Here is a 14,902-nt window from a genome sequence, read left to right as displayed (position 1 = left end):
TCTCCTCCCTCGCCAACTCAATTTCCTCCACACACCCCTTGCCCACTCCTCTTTCATGAGCCTCCACTCACGCGCGGAAGACGTGCACGCGCCGACAACATCAATGACTGCAAACGGCCAAGGGAAGGTCACCACAGCCACCGCCGTACGCCTCGCGTGCTGTGGCGGCGGGGTTCGTTCCCCGCGGGAACGGCCGGAGCTAATTAGCATGCACCAAAACAAAACGCCATTCTGTCCGCGCGTGTGTGCGCGCGCGCGCGTGTGTGTGTTTATGGAGAGAAAGTGTGAAGAAAAAAAAAAAGTCTACCTTGAACCGTTTCACTCAGCTGCAGCAGTGCGGTCCCTGAGCCAGCGAGAGGGGGCATGCGGGGAAGGATGGAGAGGAGGAGGGGGAGATGCTGGAGAGAAAGTGGGAATAAAGGGGAAACCATGCCACGATGGGGAAAGGAATAAAAAATGTACCAGCTCCTCGTCCTTTTCTTCCCTTTGAAGGAACCGGGATGCCTCTGCTGCTCCTTTCTCCTCCTTTGAGCGACTGTTGTGTCTTCTTTCAGGGTTTCCCCCTTGTCTTTCTCCCCCCCTTTTTCTGGTTCCCCCCCCCAGTCAGCAGCGCGCGCTATATTCTTCGGTTGGCATGGTTATTAGCCTTCTCTTCGGCAAGCTCCGTCCTCGCGCTGCTCATCCTCGGCCCCTTATTGGACGCGCGTGTCATTCTCCTGGTCTGACGTCAGAAGTCTCCGCTTGCTACAGTCACCGTCTGCATGGTCGGCGTGTGAATCACTCACTCTCTCTCTCACTCACCTTAGCCAAACAACTTTGTTCATCCTCTAAAACGGCGAGCCGGTTAACTTTGCTGTCGTTACGAACAAAGAGGGGAAAGTCGTGATTGACTCACAGGAAAGTGCGCGTGAATTTGACTCAAAAACAACGGGGGAACACAATACATCTCAATTATTTCCCCCCCAACACGTGTAAAAACCAGGACATACAGCAGCTAACAGTACTTCTATCCGCCATAGAGGAGGGATGATGCTTACATTATGCAACCTCGGAGCTGCCTGGATATCCCACTGCATCAACTCAGGGGGGCGCACGGATGCGCATGCACGCGTTGCCTTTTCGCGGGCTGGTTCCATACGTGGTGTCACCAGGCGTCTGAGCAGCCAGGGGCCTGCCACTCATCACAAGCACGCATTGCTTCCTCTGTGGCCTTTATGTTCTGCTTTTATGCTGCTTGCATCAGAGTTATGGGAGTGAATCATTGTTATCCTGCTTTTATGTGTTTTTGTCCTGCTTAAAACCCCTTTCTGCCTAAATGTATTTGCAGTTCTATAAAAATAAAAGTTTTGTTTTTACTGTTGGACAAATTCCAAGTGAAGTAGACAGTATGGGATATGATAGAAATAAAGTCGAGTGTTTATACGAAAAAGCAAAATAAGGTGAATGCCAATCCCATTTGATTCTGATCTCACTTCACTGCTCTGTCGTAGCTTTCTCCCATTGAAATAAATTCCTGAAGTAGAATTTACAGGCCATTCAGAACAAGTTGTGAACGATGACGTCAATTTCATTTGCTGTTTTACAATTGTAGTCCGCCTGTAGTTTTAGCAGTGACAGCGGAGGAAATAAACAAAGTCATGCAGTTGTTGACCACGCCTACAAATATTGACTCGACTTTAAAAGCCGCCTCTACGAACGAGGCTTCGAGCCAGTGGGGGATTGTTAACAATGCAGGCAATTACCAGTAAGCTTCATAATGTCAAACTGGCGCAGTACGGTCAAACATTAGCCAGTGGGTAAAATTTAAAACTTCATCAGAGTCCCCATCTCCAGGAAGCAATCGTTTCTCGATAGCCGAGAGCCCAGAGCATCTATGCAAAGCGAAGCGTAGAACGAGGGGCTGGATTTACCAGGCTATACATTATTTACAATTGGACAACTAAATGGGAGACAGTGCTTCTAATTTGATCCTTGGTATGTGCTGAATTTGCATCAACAGGGTCTAGTGGTATGTCACCCTGACTGCATGGTGGTTTGAGGCAAAGTTTGAACATTATGTAAGAGTTCATTTATTAATGTACTTTTTTTTTATTTTGTTTTTTTTTTAGGTTATGTGAAAGACTGATATACTCAGCCTGTGCTCTGGCATACAAGGTAGAACTCATGGGAAACATCTGAAGCAACAAAACTGAAAGATAAATGTTTTTCAGTTCTGTATCATTGAAACAACACAAGGTTGAAAAATTTGACGATAAACAGGAGCATTAGTATATGGTGATGTTTTCATCCATCCACCAAATTTTCAAATAGATGTTCCTTTTCAGCTAGTATTTTCCAAATTGCCAGTTTGAAAGTCTCTGGAGAACTTTTCTTTTTAAGTTTTACACTTTCATCTGTGAACAAATTAGCTAATTCAAATGGATAAAACATAAAATGTTTTTTTTTTCTAGTTTTGTGAAAAAAAGTGAAGAATGGTGTAAGTACATACACTTTATGAGCCAGACAACATTTTAGTGACTTTTGCAAATGACACACAATGGAGGTCTGTCCTGGTCAGGAATTGGTCTGACGTGGCTACTAAATTTTATCTGCCATATCGGGTGTTACAAACTTAAAAAAAAAAAAAAATCAAAATACATATTTTGTTAATATTAGTAAAACAAACTTAGATTTCAGTGTTGACAGGGGACACCAAACATTTGTTTTTGGACCCCGTTTTTATTCACTAAGTGAAAATAATTGGATGTCATTTTGGTCAACCAGTGATTGAAATAGGGATATTTTACAGCTAATAAAATCAGCTAAAATGACTGATGCAAGGTCAAAATTTCCATATGAAAGTAAATTTCATTCTAGACGTATTGACTGTAAACATAACTTCCTATTCCTTCTCTTAACTTTTCTCAAATTTCTTCATTCCAAGTTAAAAACTCAAGTACCCCTCGTAAGATGCCTGTAAGCAACAACGTAGCTTTCTCATGCCTCGGTCAGGCTCTGGCTGTGGCCCAAATACAATAAAACAGACGACGTCTCTGGGGTGAGAAGAAGGTGTGTGCTTAACATCGTGATCTCTTGTTCGGTTAATATGGTATAATACCAGGACAATTACAACACACAGCAGAAATGAAAAGATATGGAGCCTCCAGAGGATTGTCATAATGAGCCTGTAGCCATTGCAATAATGACTATAATTTGTTCAGGGAAACGTCCATTCCCAGAAAGACTAATTGTGTTGCTTTGGAAAACCATACCGTATTAGTCATGTGGCCATAATAAAATGGACACAATTAAATAAATAAATAAAATACAGTGTGTGCATCTGTAAATGTAAGTTATTTTTTTACAATGTTTGGTGTTGGGCTGAAATACGATTTTAAGTTTTAACTATAATATTGCAGTGTTGGTCTGAGTTCAATCATCTAGATGTATTTTCCTACCAACTCTGCAATGAGCAACACCTTCATCTTACTGTGGGCACAAATTGACTTGAGCAACAGACGAGTAGTTCACCTCAAGTCTCACTAGTTGTGGTTCCATGAGCCGTACAATTAAAAAACAAATTTGCCTAAGGGAAGCATGGCAGTTTATAAAAAAAATTCACGTTTGTCGATTAAGAAGTTTGTTTTTGCTGGGATGAGGTTTTTTTTTTTTTTGGCTGCATCGAAACACTTTTTTTCACATCACAGGGGTCACATCATCAACAGCTGGATGTTGCTACTGGTGAAATGCTGAGGAAGACGACACAAAGTAGTAGTGGTCCAATTTTTTTATTCGTTTGTTTGGACGATGTGCAGCTGGCTCCACCAGAGCTCTCACAGCCCATAATAAGTTTGTTGAATACGTAGCACTTCTGTAAAATCGGCAACTGCATTTCCCCCAAAAGGTCGCATACGTAGCCGCTCCCAAGTATAAGAGATTTGTCGCTCCAATGCCCGAATATGACGCCAATCACTGATGGCTGATGAGTGCTAGCTCCATATGGCTCATTTATGAATAGATGTCATGCAACTGTTTGCATGCGTCGCCACCATGCATTAAATGACTTATCATGTGAACAAGCTTATTCTTTGCTTGTTCGCATTAACAAGCACTTGTTCTTATTTAATGGAAACGGCGCAATTGGGAAATTGTTTCTTTTGACATTTGCAGAACATACACAAAGATTTGCCCACATCTGTAATGGAAACGTGGTTACCAAAGTTTTATCTGCCAAATGGGGTGCAACAAATCTTTTTAAAAAATCAGAATACATATTTTAGTATCAGTAAAACAAACTTAGACGTCAGCGTTGACCCTGAAGAATATTACGTTCCGTTCCTCTCAAGAGATAAAATGATCTATATAGATATCTAAATGAATGTCTATATTTTTTTTACATGACTTTAAATGAATCAGGACTTTATCAATGGAAAACAGCAGCATTGCTTCAAAAGTAAGCCTGGTCAAAAACATAACCAGCTCTTTGAATGCATCACTTATGTTTGTGCTACATGGGGAGCACATGAGGTTTACGGCTGTAGACAGAAACGCCGGCGTTCAGGTGAACAACAGGCAGGAAACCCCTGAGCTGCTTTAACACAAACATCAGTATTTATCCTCATGTTTGTCTCCTTTTTGTTTTACTTTCTACTTCAGCTGTGTGAGTCATCCCATCTCTTTTGGTCTTCTTTTTTATTATTATTATTAAACCTTATTAAACCAATCCTTAAGGATGAGGAAGGAGCCTTTGGTTTCTTTTAACTCAAATCATTCATGCACACACACAAAGTCTTGCCTTGCCTTTTTTTTCTTTTTTTTTTTGTTGCTTTGTGCATGAATCACCCCACATGATTAGAATACAGATGAAATGGCTGTGTGTATTTTCATTGACTGCCTCTCTATATCTGACTTCATTCATCTTTCCAGCAAAGCACCCTGGGTAACTGTGTGCCATTACATCACCTTGCTGTTTTGGCATGCTTTTTGCAGCAGATAGCTGGTCAGTCTTACTCTCTGCCTCATCCGTCTTCAACTGACTCTACACACACGCCTTTCTTACAGCGATGACGGTGCAGACCGGAGTAGAGCCGCTTTACGCAGCGCTGGTGCATTCCAGTGTGGTCTTCGGTTCTGTTCCTCCTCTGAGATGAAAGTCACCAGAGGGCGGGCGCTTTACATTGAGGAATCTGAATTGCATAACTCCTTCACATTTAAGGCGGTGGTGCATGGTTGTGCTTGCGTCGCATTGAAAGAGTCGTGATGCAGCTTCGGCTGATGTGGGAGCAGAAAAAGAAAAAAAAAGCATATGACAAGGATATCCAAGTGTATTTGGCTTGACTGTGCTTTAAAACCCCACAAAAATAAGAGGATTGGGCTGAATCCAAGCGCACACACTCGGCTGGGAGAGTGTCAGCAGTGAAAGTGGATGACTAATACAACTCCCACCCTCACCTTTCTTCCCCCTCGTTTCAACACCAAGTCAACCTCCCGCATGCGCATCATAAAACAGAAACTGGGCTTCCCTCAAGTATCAGGTCAAAATAAAACCACCCCAAGAGCTGCTATTGTGTGGCATGATTTTTACTTCGAAAGTTATAAAAATCACCAGTATGTAACTGAAACTTTATTCTCATAATATTTGACACGACTTTATTTTAATGCAAGTTTATTCTCACAATGTTACAACTTTATTCTTTTCATTTTATTTCCTTTTTTTAATCAGTTTGGCTGTAATACTCCGTTGTAAACCCGGTGAAGTCATGTCTAGTAAAATCTTGCTTATAGCTTTTTTCTTTTCTTAAAAGTATAATCCTGAAAACCTCTGAAGGAGCAGAAGGTTGCACCCTCACCTTACATCTAAAACATTTAGAGCGTTCTCTCCTTCCCCACAGCACCAACATTTAAAACACTACCACGTTAAAAGGGTTCCATTTGCATGCATCCCTTTTTACTTGTCAGTTTCCCCCTGTTGCGCCGCTGAGCTACTAATGCGCCGTGTTTTGGGGTGAATCATCGCTGCCATTGTAGTCGCTTTCCAACGTCAGGGAATGAGCATGCATTATTCAGCTCACTGCTGCAGGATTAAGAGGAGGACGCCGACTTTTCGGGCCCAATAAATCCCCGCAGCACTGTCAGGATGTGTGATCCGCTAGTTAGCGGCAGCTCCGGGGAGTCGTAACTCTGCTTTGATTAAAGGTCTCCCTGAAAGGTCAAGAGGGAGAGGAGGCTGAAAGAGTGCAGGAGAGCAAATTGATGGACCACAGAGAACCTTTGGTTGATGTAAATTCCCCTCTTCGCTGTCAAAGCGAAGCTTGAAATGAGTAGGCACACCGCTGTGATAATAATGGGTTAGCCTGCCAGTGCTATTAAAAACTTCTCCCTTTGAAAGTTTAGCATTTACTTAGATGTCTGTCGGCTTTATTCAGCACAAACAGCTTGGGTAAAGTGTTTGCTAAGTAGCTTTAAGCCAACAAGCTCTGTGTGCCACAGAGTTCAACCCACTGAACAAACCTAATTTTAACTTTCAGACTAAAGGTAGGCCTCACCTGGACACAAGTCAGCTTTAAGGATATATAACCCTGATTTGAAGTTGGGAAAAAAAGTGGGCACCTCATAAATTTTAACATTTTTAGGACACCCTTCTAGCTACCTGCTCCTTCTGAGACACATAAAGATAGCTACAAAGACAGACTTCTATCACTTGAAGAACATTTTCAGGATTAAAGGACTAATGTCCCACTAAGACTAAGACCTAGAGAGAAACTCATGCAGCTGATTCAGAATGCTGCTGCTTGTGTTCTCACTAAAACCAGGAAGACAGAGCACAACACTCCACTTCTAAAGCTCCTACACCAATATAACCCAGTGTGTTATAATGGTCTGATCAGCTGGTATATATGTTAGGTCAGTTTGGTTTTGTTCGTGCAGCCAGTTCACATTTTTTGAGTTCAGTCTTATTTCTCTGATCTCTTAGCGTTAGTTTTTTTTTTTGGCAAATCTAATTTTTGGGTAAAATTAAAAATTTGTCACTTCTCCTGTTTTAATCTTGGTTCATTTCATAGAGGCTCTCTGGATGAAGGAGCCACCAGCTTTTGTCCCAGCTGCAATAAATTAGTCCATCAGTCAGTGTATTTCACTTTCTCTTCCTCTGTCTGTCCCAAAATGCTTCCAGCTGTTTGTCCCAAATCTTCACATTAGTCCAAACAAAAAGCAGGAACGGATTAAGTCATGGCACATTCGATCCCTGTGATCCAGGAAGTGTGAGTGAGCTCCTGGCAGTGTGACAGGTGCAAAACAGCATTTGTTAAAGTGCACAGCTCTGTGTTAGTGTAGAACATGAAAGCAATGCAATCCAAAGGGTAACTAAAAAAGGTTCATCTAACAAATGATATATTGATTTACACATGCACACAAGGCTGTTTCTGAACAGCACATTTCGACTGATACCTGATCTCATCTGGTCTGTTGATGAGAGTGCGAGGTTGCAACGTGGAAAGAAGCAGAAGTGGGTGATCATTGGTGAAGCGGTACAGACAATTTTGATGTTTTTATTAAGTTACGGGAAAGTAGACCATGAGAGGAGCTCTGAGTACATTTTTTGTGTTGAAGAAGATGACCCATAAAAAACGATTTCTATTTCCATTTTCTAGCTCCTGGAACTCGGATCTAGAAGTGACGCCAACTTGACTTTCTTCTTTAGGGTTTTCTGCTACAGAACAGACCATATGGCTCAGTCAATCAGAAACCAGAGTTGATAAAGTTGATAGTCTGAGCAAGCCGGTTGCAAGGACGCGCATCAGCCGGGGGATATAAAGGATTTTGTCATGAGAAATTTTAGTAATCTGTACACTCAACAATGAAATCTCAACCCCGGACAGCATGTCCGTCTCCCAGAATACGCGCAGTACGTCCAAGCCTTAAATTATGTTTGACACCTTGCCACAAAGAGTCACCTTGCCACATTTATTGATTACCCATCTTCAAAAAGAAGCATTTGCCCCAGAAGACCAATCAGCACCAGAGGAGTATCTTCTGTCAATCCATATACCTTCAGGTAAACATGAGAAAATGTAGAAAGAGCCTGGTAGGACTCTCCACGTGTTCACAGGCTGCACAGATACACACTGTTGTGTCCTTCTTATCTGTAAGTGCTACTGTTCCAATTGTTTCCTGTTGAGACAAGAGGCTGATGTGAGTGTGTTTGTGGCCCCTGTAGTGATCGATGTGTCTGAAGGAGGCTTCCCGTGGAGCGCTGTGGCGCCGTTTTGTCACCAGCTGAGAAACCTTGCAGCATGTGAGAGGAAGAGAAAGCGCCAAGCATTAATAAAGAGAAAGAAGGAAGACAATTGCAGGGGTTGACGGAGTCAGCACAGCTGGACGTAGAGTGAAAACGAGGCAGAGGCATAGCAGAAAGAGATACGTAATTAGGTTAGAGGACGTGAAGCAGGGACAGAGGACTATCAGAGCAGCCGAGACAATTTTATCATTTACAGAAGGTATTCCTCTCCCTTCTGTTTTCCAGAATTATAGTGCCTCGCAAACTTTATTTTGTCTTATAGACCAACATTAAATGTACATTTGTGAAGTTGGAGGAACATGGTACATGATTTTCTTTCATTGTTTCATTGTGATTTAGCTGTGATACCAGATAAATAAAATTGACTGGTAAATGTCTTTTTTTATAGACAACTGGTAGGAAGAAGGACATTTTGAAAGAAAGCCGTAGGAAGTCTATTTATAGTTTTTCACAAGACGTGTGAGGGAAACGGCAAATATGTAACCGAAGAATCCAAATTCAACATTTGTTGCTGAACAATTTGGAGCAAAACTTGATTACCCCATTGTTTTGCTGCATTTAGCGATATGACGCTAAATGCAGGGCAATCCTGGACGAAAACCTGTTGGAGGCAGGAAATTTCTTGAGACTTGGGAGAAGGTTCACCTTCTAGCAGCTAAACACATATCGGGAAAAAAGCATTTTTATTTGTTTTGACCCTTCTTTCTCACAGAAACGGTTTAATCTCACTAAAACTGCTTATTTATAAAACTTCCTACCAAAGTGGAGATTTGTGAAAACTCCATTATTTGGTTTGCATGTATACAATCGAAAATGGAAATTTAGGCCCCCGCACAATGCAGTCAGCAACAAATAATGCGCCAATATATCCACATACTTGGTTGAAATTGTCTTGCTTTATATTCTATTTAATCTATACAGACAAAGTTCAAAATATAGATCTCACCACACAAATAAACTTCTTGGCACCATGTTTTATTCCTAACTAGAAGTTGTGGTTGCCTTAAAACAATCTGATTGGCTGGGATAGGTTTTAGCGGTGCACTATACTGCCCCCTATGGGTTTGGCATGTTCAAAACGACACTCGGGCGAATTTGTGCAGGTTCATGTGGATGAAAACGCATCTGAAACCGATCCCTTGTATATGATATTTTTTTAAAACGATGTGGGGAGATATTCGTTTTTATAAAGACAGCTGAATTTGTACAAGGTCTAAATATAATTCTCTCTTCTGGAGATTCTTTAAGTTTTAAAAAGAAGAGAAAAAAATGACTTCTGACGTAGTAAACAAACCAGTTGGATCCTGTTGGATCAACTAGAGTGAATCAAAGTGAAACGACAGTAAAGGAATGCACACCCTGTACCAGTTATACACAAAATACCTGATGTGACACAGTCCTGGCTAAAGAAGCATTAGACTTTATCTGGAGCCTTAAAACATAAAGATGTAGAGATGAGCTTGCCAGGAAGCGGCATGTTTTCTGGAAACAGGCCACAACTCAGCAAAGCTCTTGAAGAGATAAAATTTGTGTAATTAAATGAGCCAAGCTGCTGAATCAAACCTAGGACTCTAGCAGGGAAAGACAACTCCATGATTGTCAGCATCTTAAAGCTGGACCTGAATCTAAAAGAACTAGAACTGGTTTATTTAAACACGGCGGAGGATAATTAATCACCTTAACAGGAGCTGTTCACTCTGACAGCCGTCTGAAATCTGTAATTAGTCAAATGAATGACTTTTTCTTCTTTTTTTTTTAAACCTTAGATAAAGCAGACAATTCGGAAAATGAGTATTTGGGTTCAGACTGAGTCGCCATGTGACTGAGTACTGTCAGGTTTAATACAGCCCGGAAAAATGCCAGGCAGCTTTAAATCAGTTTTCAATATTAGGATGGGGAATTTAATGTTTAAATGTTCTTTTAATGAAATTCAATGTCCATATTTATTTGAGCCTGAAGATACAAAGGAAAATGTCCTACGCTGACTGTAAAGTTTTATGAGAGACAAAAAAGCACAATGAAATTATATCACTGCGAAGGAGGTCGATGTAAAGTTTAAGGAGAAAAGTGCTTTAGGAGAAAGTTGGTGAAAGCGTTGCTTTTCCAATCTGATTGGATTTTTTTAAAACAAATATTCTCAATTCTCTATCAGTTCTGTTTATTTATTTTTCTTTCTCAATGCTGTCAGGAATAAAACCATATATATATCTGCATCAAGAATAAATGATGTCCTTTGGTTGGCGAACCATATGTTTGCGCAATTTGACACTTCGAACATAAATTAGTTTAACAAAAAAGACAAATTTAGAAGAAAAAAAAATTACGTTTTGGCACAAAGATTAGGTGTGTTTTTTTTTTCGGTCATATAGAAATTGGGTTATTTTGCAAAACTGCAATGGAAACACTTGAGTCACATGATTAACAACTGGATGCTGCCGCTGGCACAAACCATGAAGAAGACGACATCAGGAAGTAATTTTAAAAAAGCATGTTCTTTAATGACTTATCACATGAAAAAATTTATTCACATGTTATTTTGATTGCGTTTTCTGCGTGACTGACATGACACTGTCATAAACATGATGGACATAAAAGTCCATTAAAAGTGCCAACTTTGAATGATTTTGTAAATAATGACAATTTAATGCAAAGTTGGCACTTTTAATTGACTTTCAATGCAACTTTTAGAGCAACTTTGCATTAAAAGTGTCATTATTTACCGAATGACACTTTATGACAACTGTCATAAACATTCATAAAGACTTATTTATGTTCATGACAGGTGTTATGTCATGTTTGTGACAGTGTCATGTCAGTCTTATGAACACCCCTTCAAATATAAAGTTACCCGTTTTCTTTTTAATGGAAGCACCACAAAGGCAGAATTGTTTTGTTTTTCAACATTATCAGGGTATTGACAAAGTTTTGCACACATTTGTAATGAAAACGCAGCTTCTGTCCCAGTGACATTTTTTTGTGACTTATGGTAAAAAAAACAAAAAAAAAACTTGTTCTTCAAGAGAAAAATGCATTTAAGGCTGGTTTGTTTTGCTCTCACTTGTCCAATTTCTTCTTCCACACTCAAGCTGTTGAACATTGTCCAACATTCATTTTCATGCAAAGTCTCGTTTGAGGAAAATATCTTTCATTTTCACCAACTCATCATTCATGTTTTGCTGGAATAAACAAGACTTTGTAAATGCTTGACAAAAAATAAATAAATCTTTGTATCCTTGCCAAATATATCTGCCATATCATCAATAGAACAGCTTTTGTTCTACATTTGTATTTGACTCCTTTTTTTTTTAAAGGAGAATTTATCAAAAACACAAGGAGATTATTCTGTCTTGGTGTGGCAGAGATCCCACAACACTCCAAAGCATTTAAAGCGAAAGGAATCGAGTGAAAATGGGTATTGGGGAAAGTTTACATTCATGTGAGGCAGTGATGAGAACAGACAGGGTGTTGTCACTGTGAGCAGCTGTAGGTTAGGACCCCACTGCGCCGCTCTGCTGTCGCTCTTCGTGCAGGCCCGCACACACCCAGCCGCACTTGTCAGCCCGGATCAATGTTAACATGGGCAATTTGGGAGCCACGCTGGGGTGTCAGATGAAAATAGCTCGTTCTTTTTATTCTTACAGTGAACAGCTTTGATGCTGATGATAAAAGGCAGCACGCAAACTGTCACAAACTATTTTTTGCTCCTCAAACTCGTGAGCTGCACACATATTGGCTGTCGTAGCTGTTGGCGTCACTTGGGGTCTGTAAGGTGACTCGGACAAGTTCTGCATGCCCAGACATGAGAAAATAAAAAAATGGCAGAAAAGCAAAAGTGATGATACGCTAACGAGCTTCAGAGTATCTACCCCGGAGAGGCCAGACAGAGGAGGAGGACAGCTAGCTTCACTGCAATACTGAAACACAGTCCACATTTTTTACAGTTTGTCAGATACAGTCTCAGCAGGTTATTCTGAGGCTGAGCATTACTGTCTGTTTTATGACTATTTCTCTTTTCTGTTTTCAGCCTGGTAGCTCAAATAAACAAATTAGATGGTGCGCTTGCCAATGCTAACTCAACTTAGCTTCAACTGAAAAATAGTTGGAAGGCTAGCTAATTAACATCAAACAACACTGTTACCAATATAACCCTTGCTCATTTTCTAAGCCACACATAACTTTCAAAACGTTAAACAAGCTACAATGTAACATTAGCTAAAATTAGTGCCAAAATATGGCGCCTCATTTGCATATCAAAGCAATAATTAGTGGTCGTAAACGGATCGTTATAACCCACCTTTATCACAAATACAGACGGCTATGAGCATTATGATGTCACAGAAAGTGCCACCCGCCAACTCCTCTATATTCCTAAAGACTCCCTTAGCTGCCCAACAAGTCCCGACTCAACAAGCATAAAGAGGAGGCAACTTTATATTGAAAAACATTGGAGAGCCATTTATTTAGAAAAGCTACATAGGTTTTTACAAATGTTCAAGTTAATCTTAGTCAGTTCTTGTTTTGCTAGTAAATGTTGCTTAACCCTAATTTTTCGAATTCTTAAACTTTTGTATGAAGGAATGACTTTTCTGTGATTTATTTCTAAGTGATATTCAGGTTATTTTACTCAGTAATCTAACATCACAACTACTATTTTCATGTTTGTTTGTTAGTTTATTGACAATATTTTCACAAAGCCATGTCAAACACAAGAAAAAAACAACCAATTTCATACAATAGCTTCTTTCTTTTTCTTTGTGAATTTAAAAAACTTCAAGCATGTTTATACAATACAAACTGTATTATAAAATCACTTAAACTTACATTTTAGCTATTTGATCATTTAAATTGGAGGTGCAGATTATCTACTTAAACTTAGCTTCCTTAGCTTTTAGAAAATGTTGCCAAGGTTCTCACTTGGTGTGGCACCCTGTGACCCTCCCTCTCATCTTTGCTTTTCAATTTCCCTTCCTGTGCAGCAGGTGCTAAAAGGTTAGCTGGCTGGAAGATTACAGGTGAGTCATAGAAGCTGTGCTCTTAGAGCCACACACTGCTGGGCATATTAAAAGAGAAAATATGAACCCTTGACCCCCACTGTGAATGAACTCGGTGACTCTTAAGTGTTGTTTGAGGTTATATTTGCTGGCACGATTTCAGTCCACAAGGACAGAACAATATTTAAAAAAAAAGAAAAAGTTGCTCTGACTGATCAGCTTTAAAACGTGACAAAACCAGTTTGTTATGATGATGGACGTCTCTTTTAGAGGTCAGCGACTGGTCGTCTGTTGAAGCTTAGACTCAAGCTGCATTTCCATTAATCATAGAATTGCGAAAATTATAATTACAAAAATAAATTTGCTTAATGGAAACATGCCATTTTCAATAAAAAAAAAAACAAAACCTCACGCTGTTTGATCAAAGGTTTTTGCGCACTTATGAGGTGATATTTTTCAGCCATATCGAACTAGATAGAACTTTAATGGAAACACTTTTTTCACATCACACGATACGTGATCAACAGCCGGATGTCACTACTGGTGAAAACCACAAAGACGACAACAGGAAGTATTGCTCTTCATTATTGTTTAGTTTGTTTTTTTTTGTCATTATGCAGCTGGTTCCATCAGAACTCTCACAGCACCGCACATTTAATAAAAAGCTGAGTGTCATTGGGACGTGTTGAATCCAAAGGTCTTCTGTAACGTCACCAACTACAACTTCCCCAAAACACAGCATTCATAGCCGCTCCCAATTATAAAGCTTGTTGCTCCGACGCCTGATGAACGCTAGCACCGTGACAGACTAGAAATATGATCTGTAACTGTTTACGTCAGTCGTCTCCGTGATTTTAAATGACTTATCTAGTGATTTTAATTTAATTTCTTGAACAATGGAAACACAGCAGCTGTGAAATTGTGTTTTTTCGACAGTAGCAGATTATAGACAAAGATTTTGTTCACAGCTGGAGTCGCAGCTAATGATGAAGGAAGGTTTCAACAACAGATGTGGTTGTGTAGGAAGATGTGATGTGAAGCAGTTTGCTCGTCTCACTCATAAATACAGTTGCATATCTCACCAGATTGTTCTGCCGTAATTATCACTACCTGTAGCCGAGGTGTGATGTCTGGCGTAGGTGTGTGACATTGACACACACAACACTCACCTACACGGCCACTTCACCGCCCATGCTTGCATAACAAAGATGCGCTGACCACACACAGCACACCCACAGCTGCTCACTTTGAGAGTTGTGTAACAGGACGGAGAGCTTTAGCTGCAGATTGAAGTTTTTACATTGCGCTGAAAATGAAAGCGCGGTGATAATTGCATTCCGCTCTGAGAAGTGTTTTGTTGTTTAATTAATGATATGTGAGTGTACTTTGAAATGATACCTTTTTTTTCTTTTCTTTCTGGTTGTATTATGAGAAGCTACGCTGCTTTTTTTTTTTTTTTAACCCCAGAGTGATTCACACTAGGCCCATTAACGCTCCGACATGTGGCAGAGATGTCTGACATCTGCCATCTGTGAGAACAAAACACACCGAGAAGTGGCTCGGGTCAAAATGTTGGGTCACAAATGAGTCAGAATGCTTTATAAATCATGCAATATATATATATATATATATTATA

At 40.1% G+C, this 14,902-nt stretch overlaps 1 protein-coding gene across 2 annotated transcripts in view; it reads right to left on the bottom strand.

Moving 5' to 3' along the window:
• gpr185b (G protein-coupled receptor 185 b) overlaps positions 1 to 1,139 on the bottom strand; it is a 4,730-nt gene extending 3,591 nt beyond the window's left edge. Inside the window, exon 1 of one of the 2 annotated variants that reach the window (XM_008435320.2) lies at positions 308 to 1,139. In XM_008435320.2, coding sequence (XP_008433542.1) covers positions 308 to 431 — 124 coding nt within the window. In that variant the 5' untranslated portion in view covers positions 432 to 1,139. The remainder of the gene's footprint in view (positions 1 to 307) is intronic. The other variant, XM_008435321.2, reaches the window with a different exon arrangement.
• Positions 1,140 to 14,902: the final 13,763 nt, after the last annotated feature.

Source organism: Poecilia reticulata, linkage group LG18 (assembly GCF_000633615.1).
Source record: "Poecilia reticulata strain Guanapo linkage group LG18, Guppy_female_1.0+MT, whole genome shotgun sequence".
NCBI classification, from domain to species: Eukaryota; Metazoa; Chordata; class Actinopteri; order Cyprinodontiformes; family Poeciliidae; genus Poecilia; species Poecilia reticulata.
This window is presented reverse-complemented; position numbering and strand designations above follow the sequence as displayed.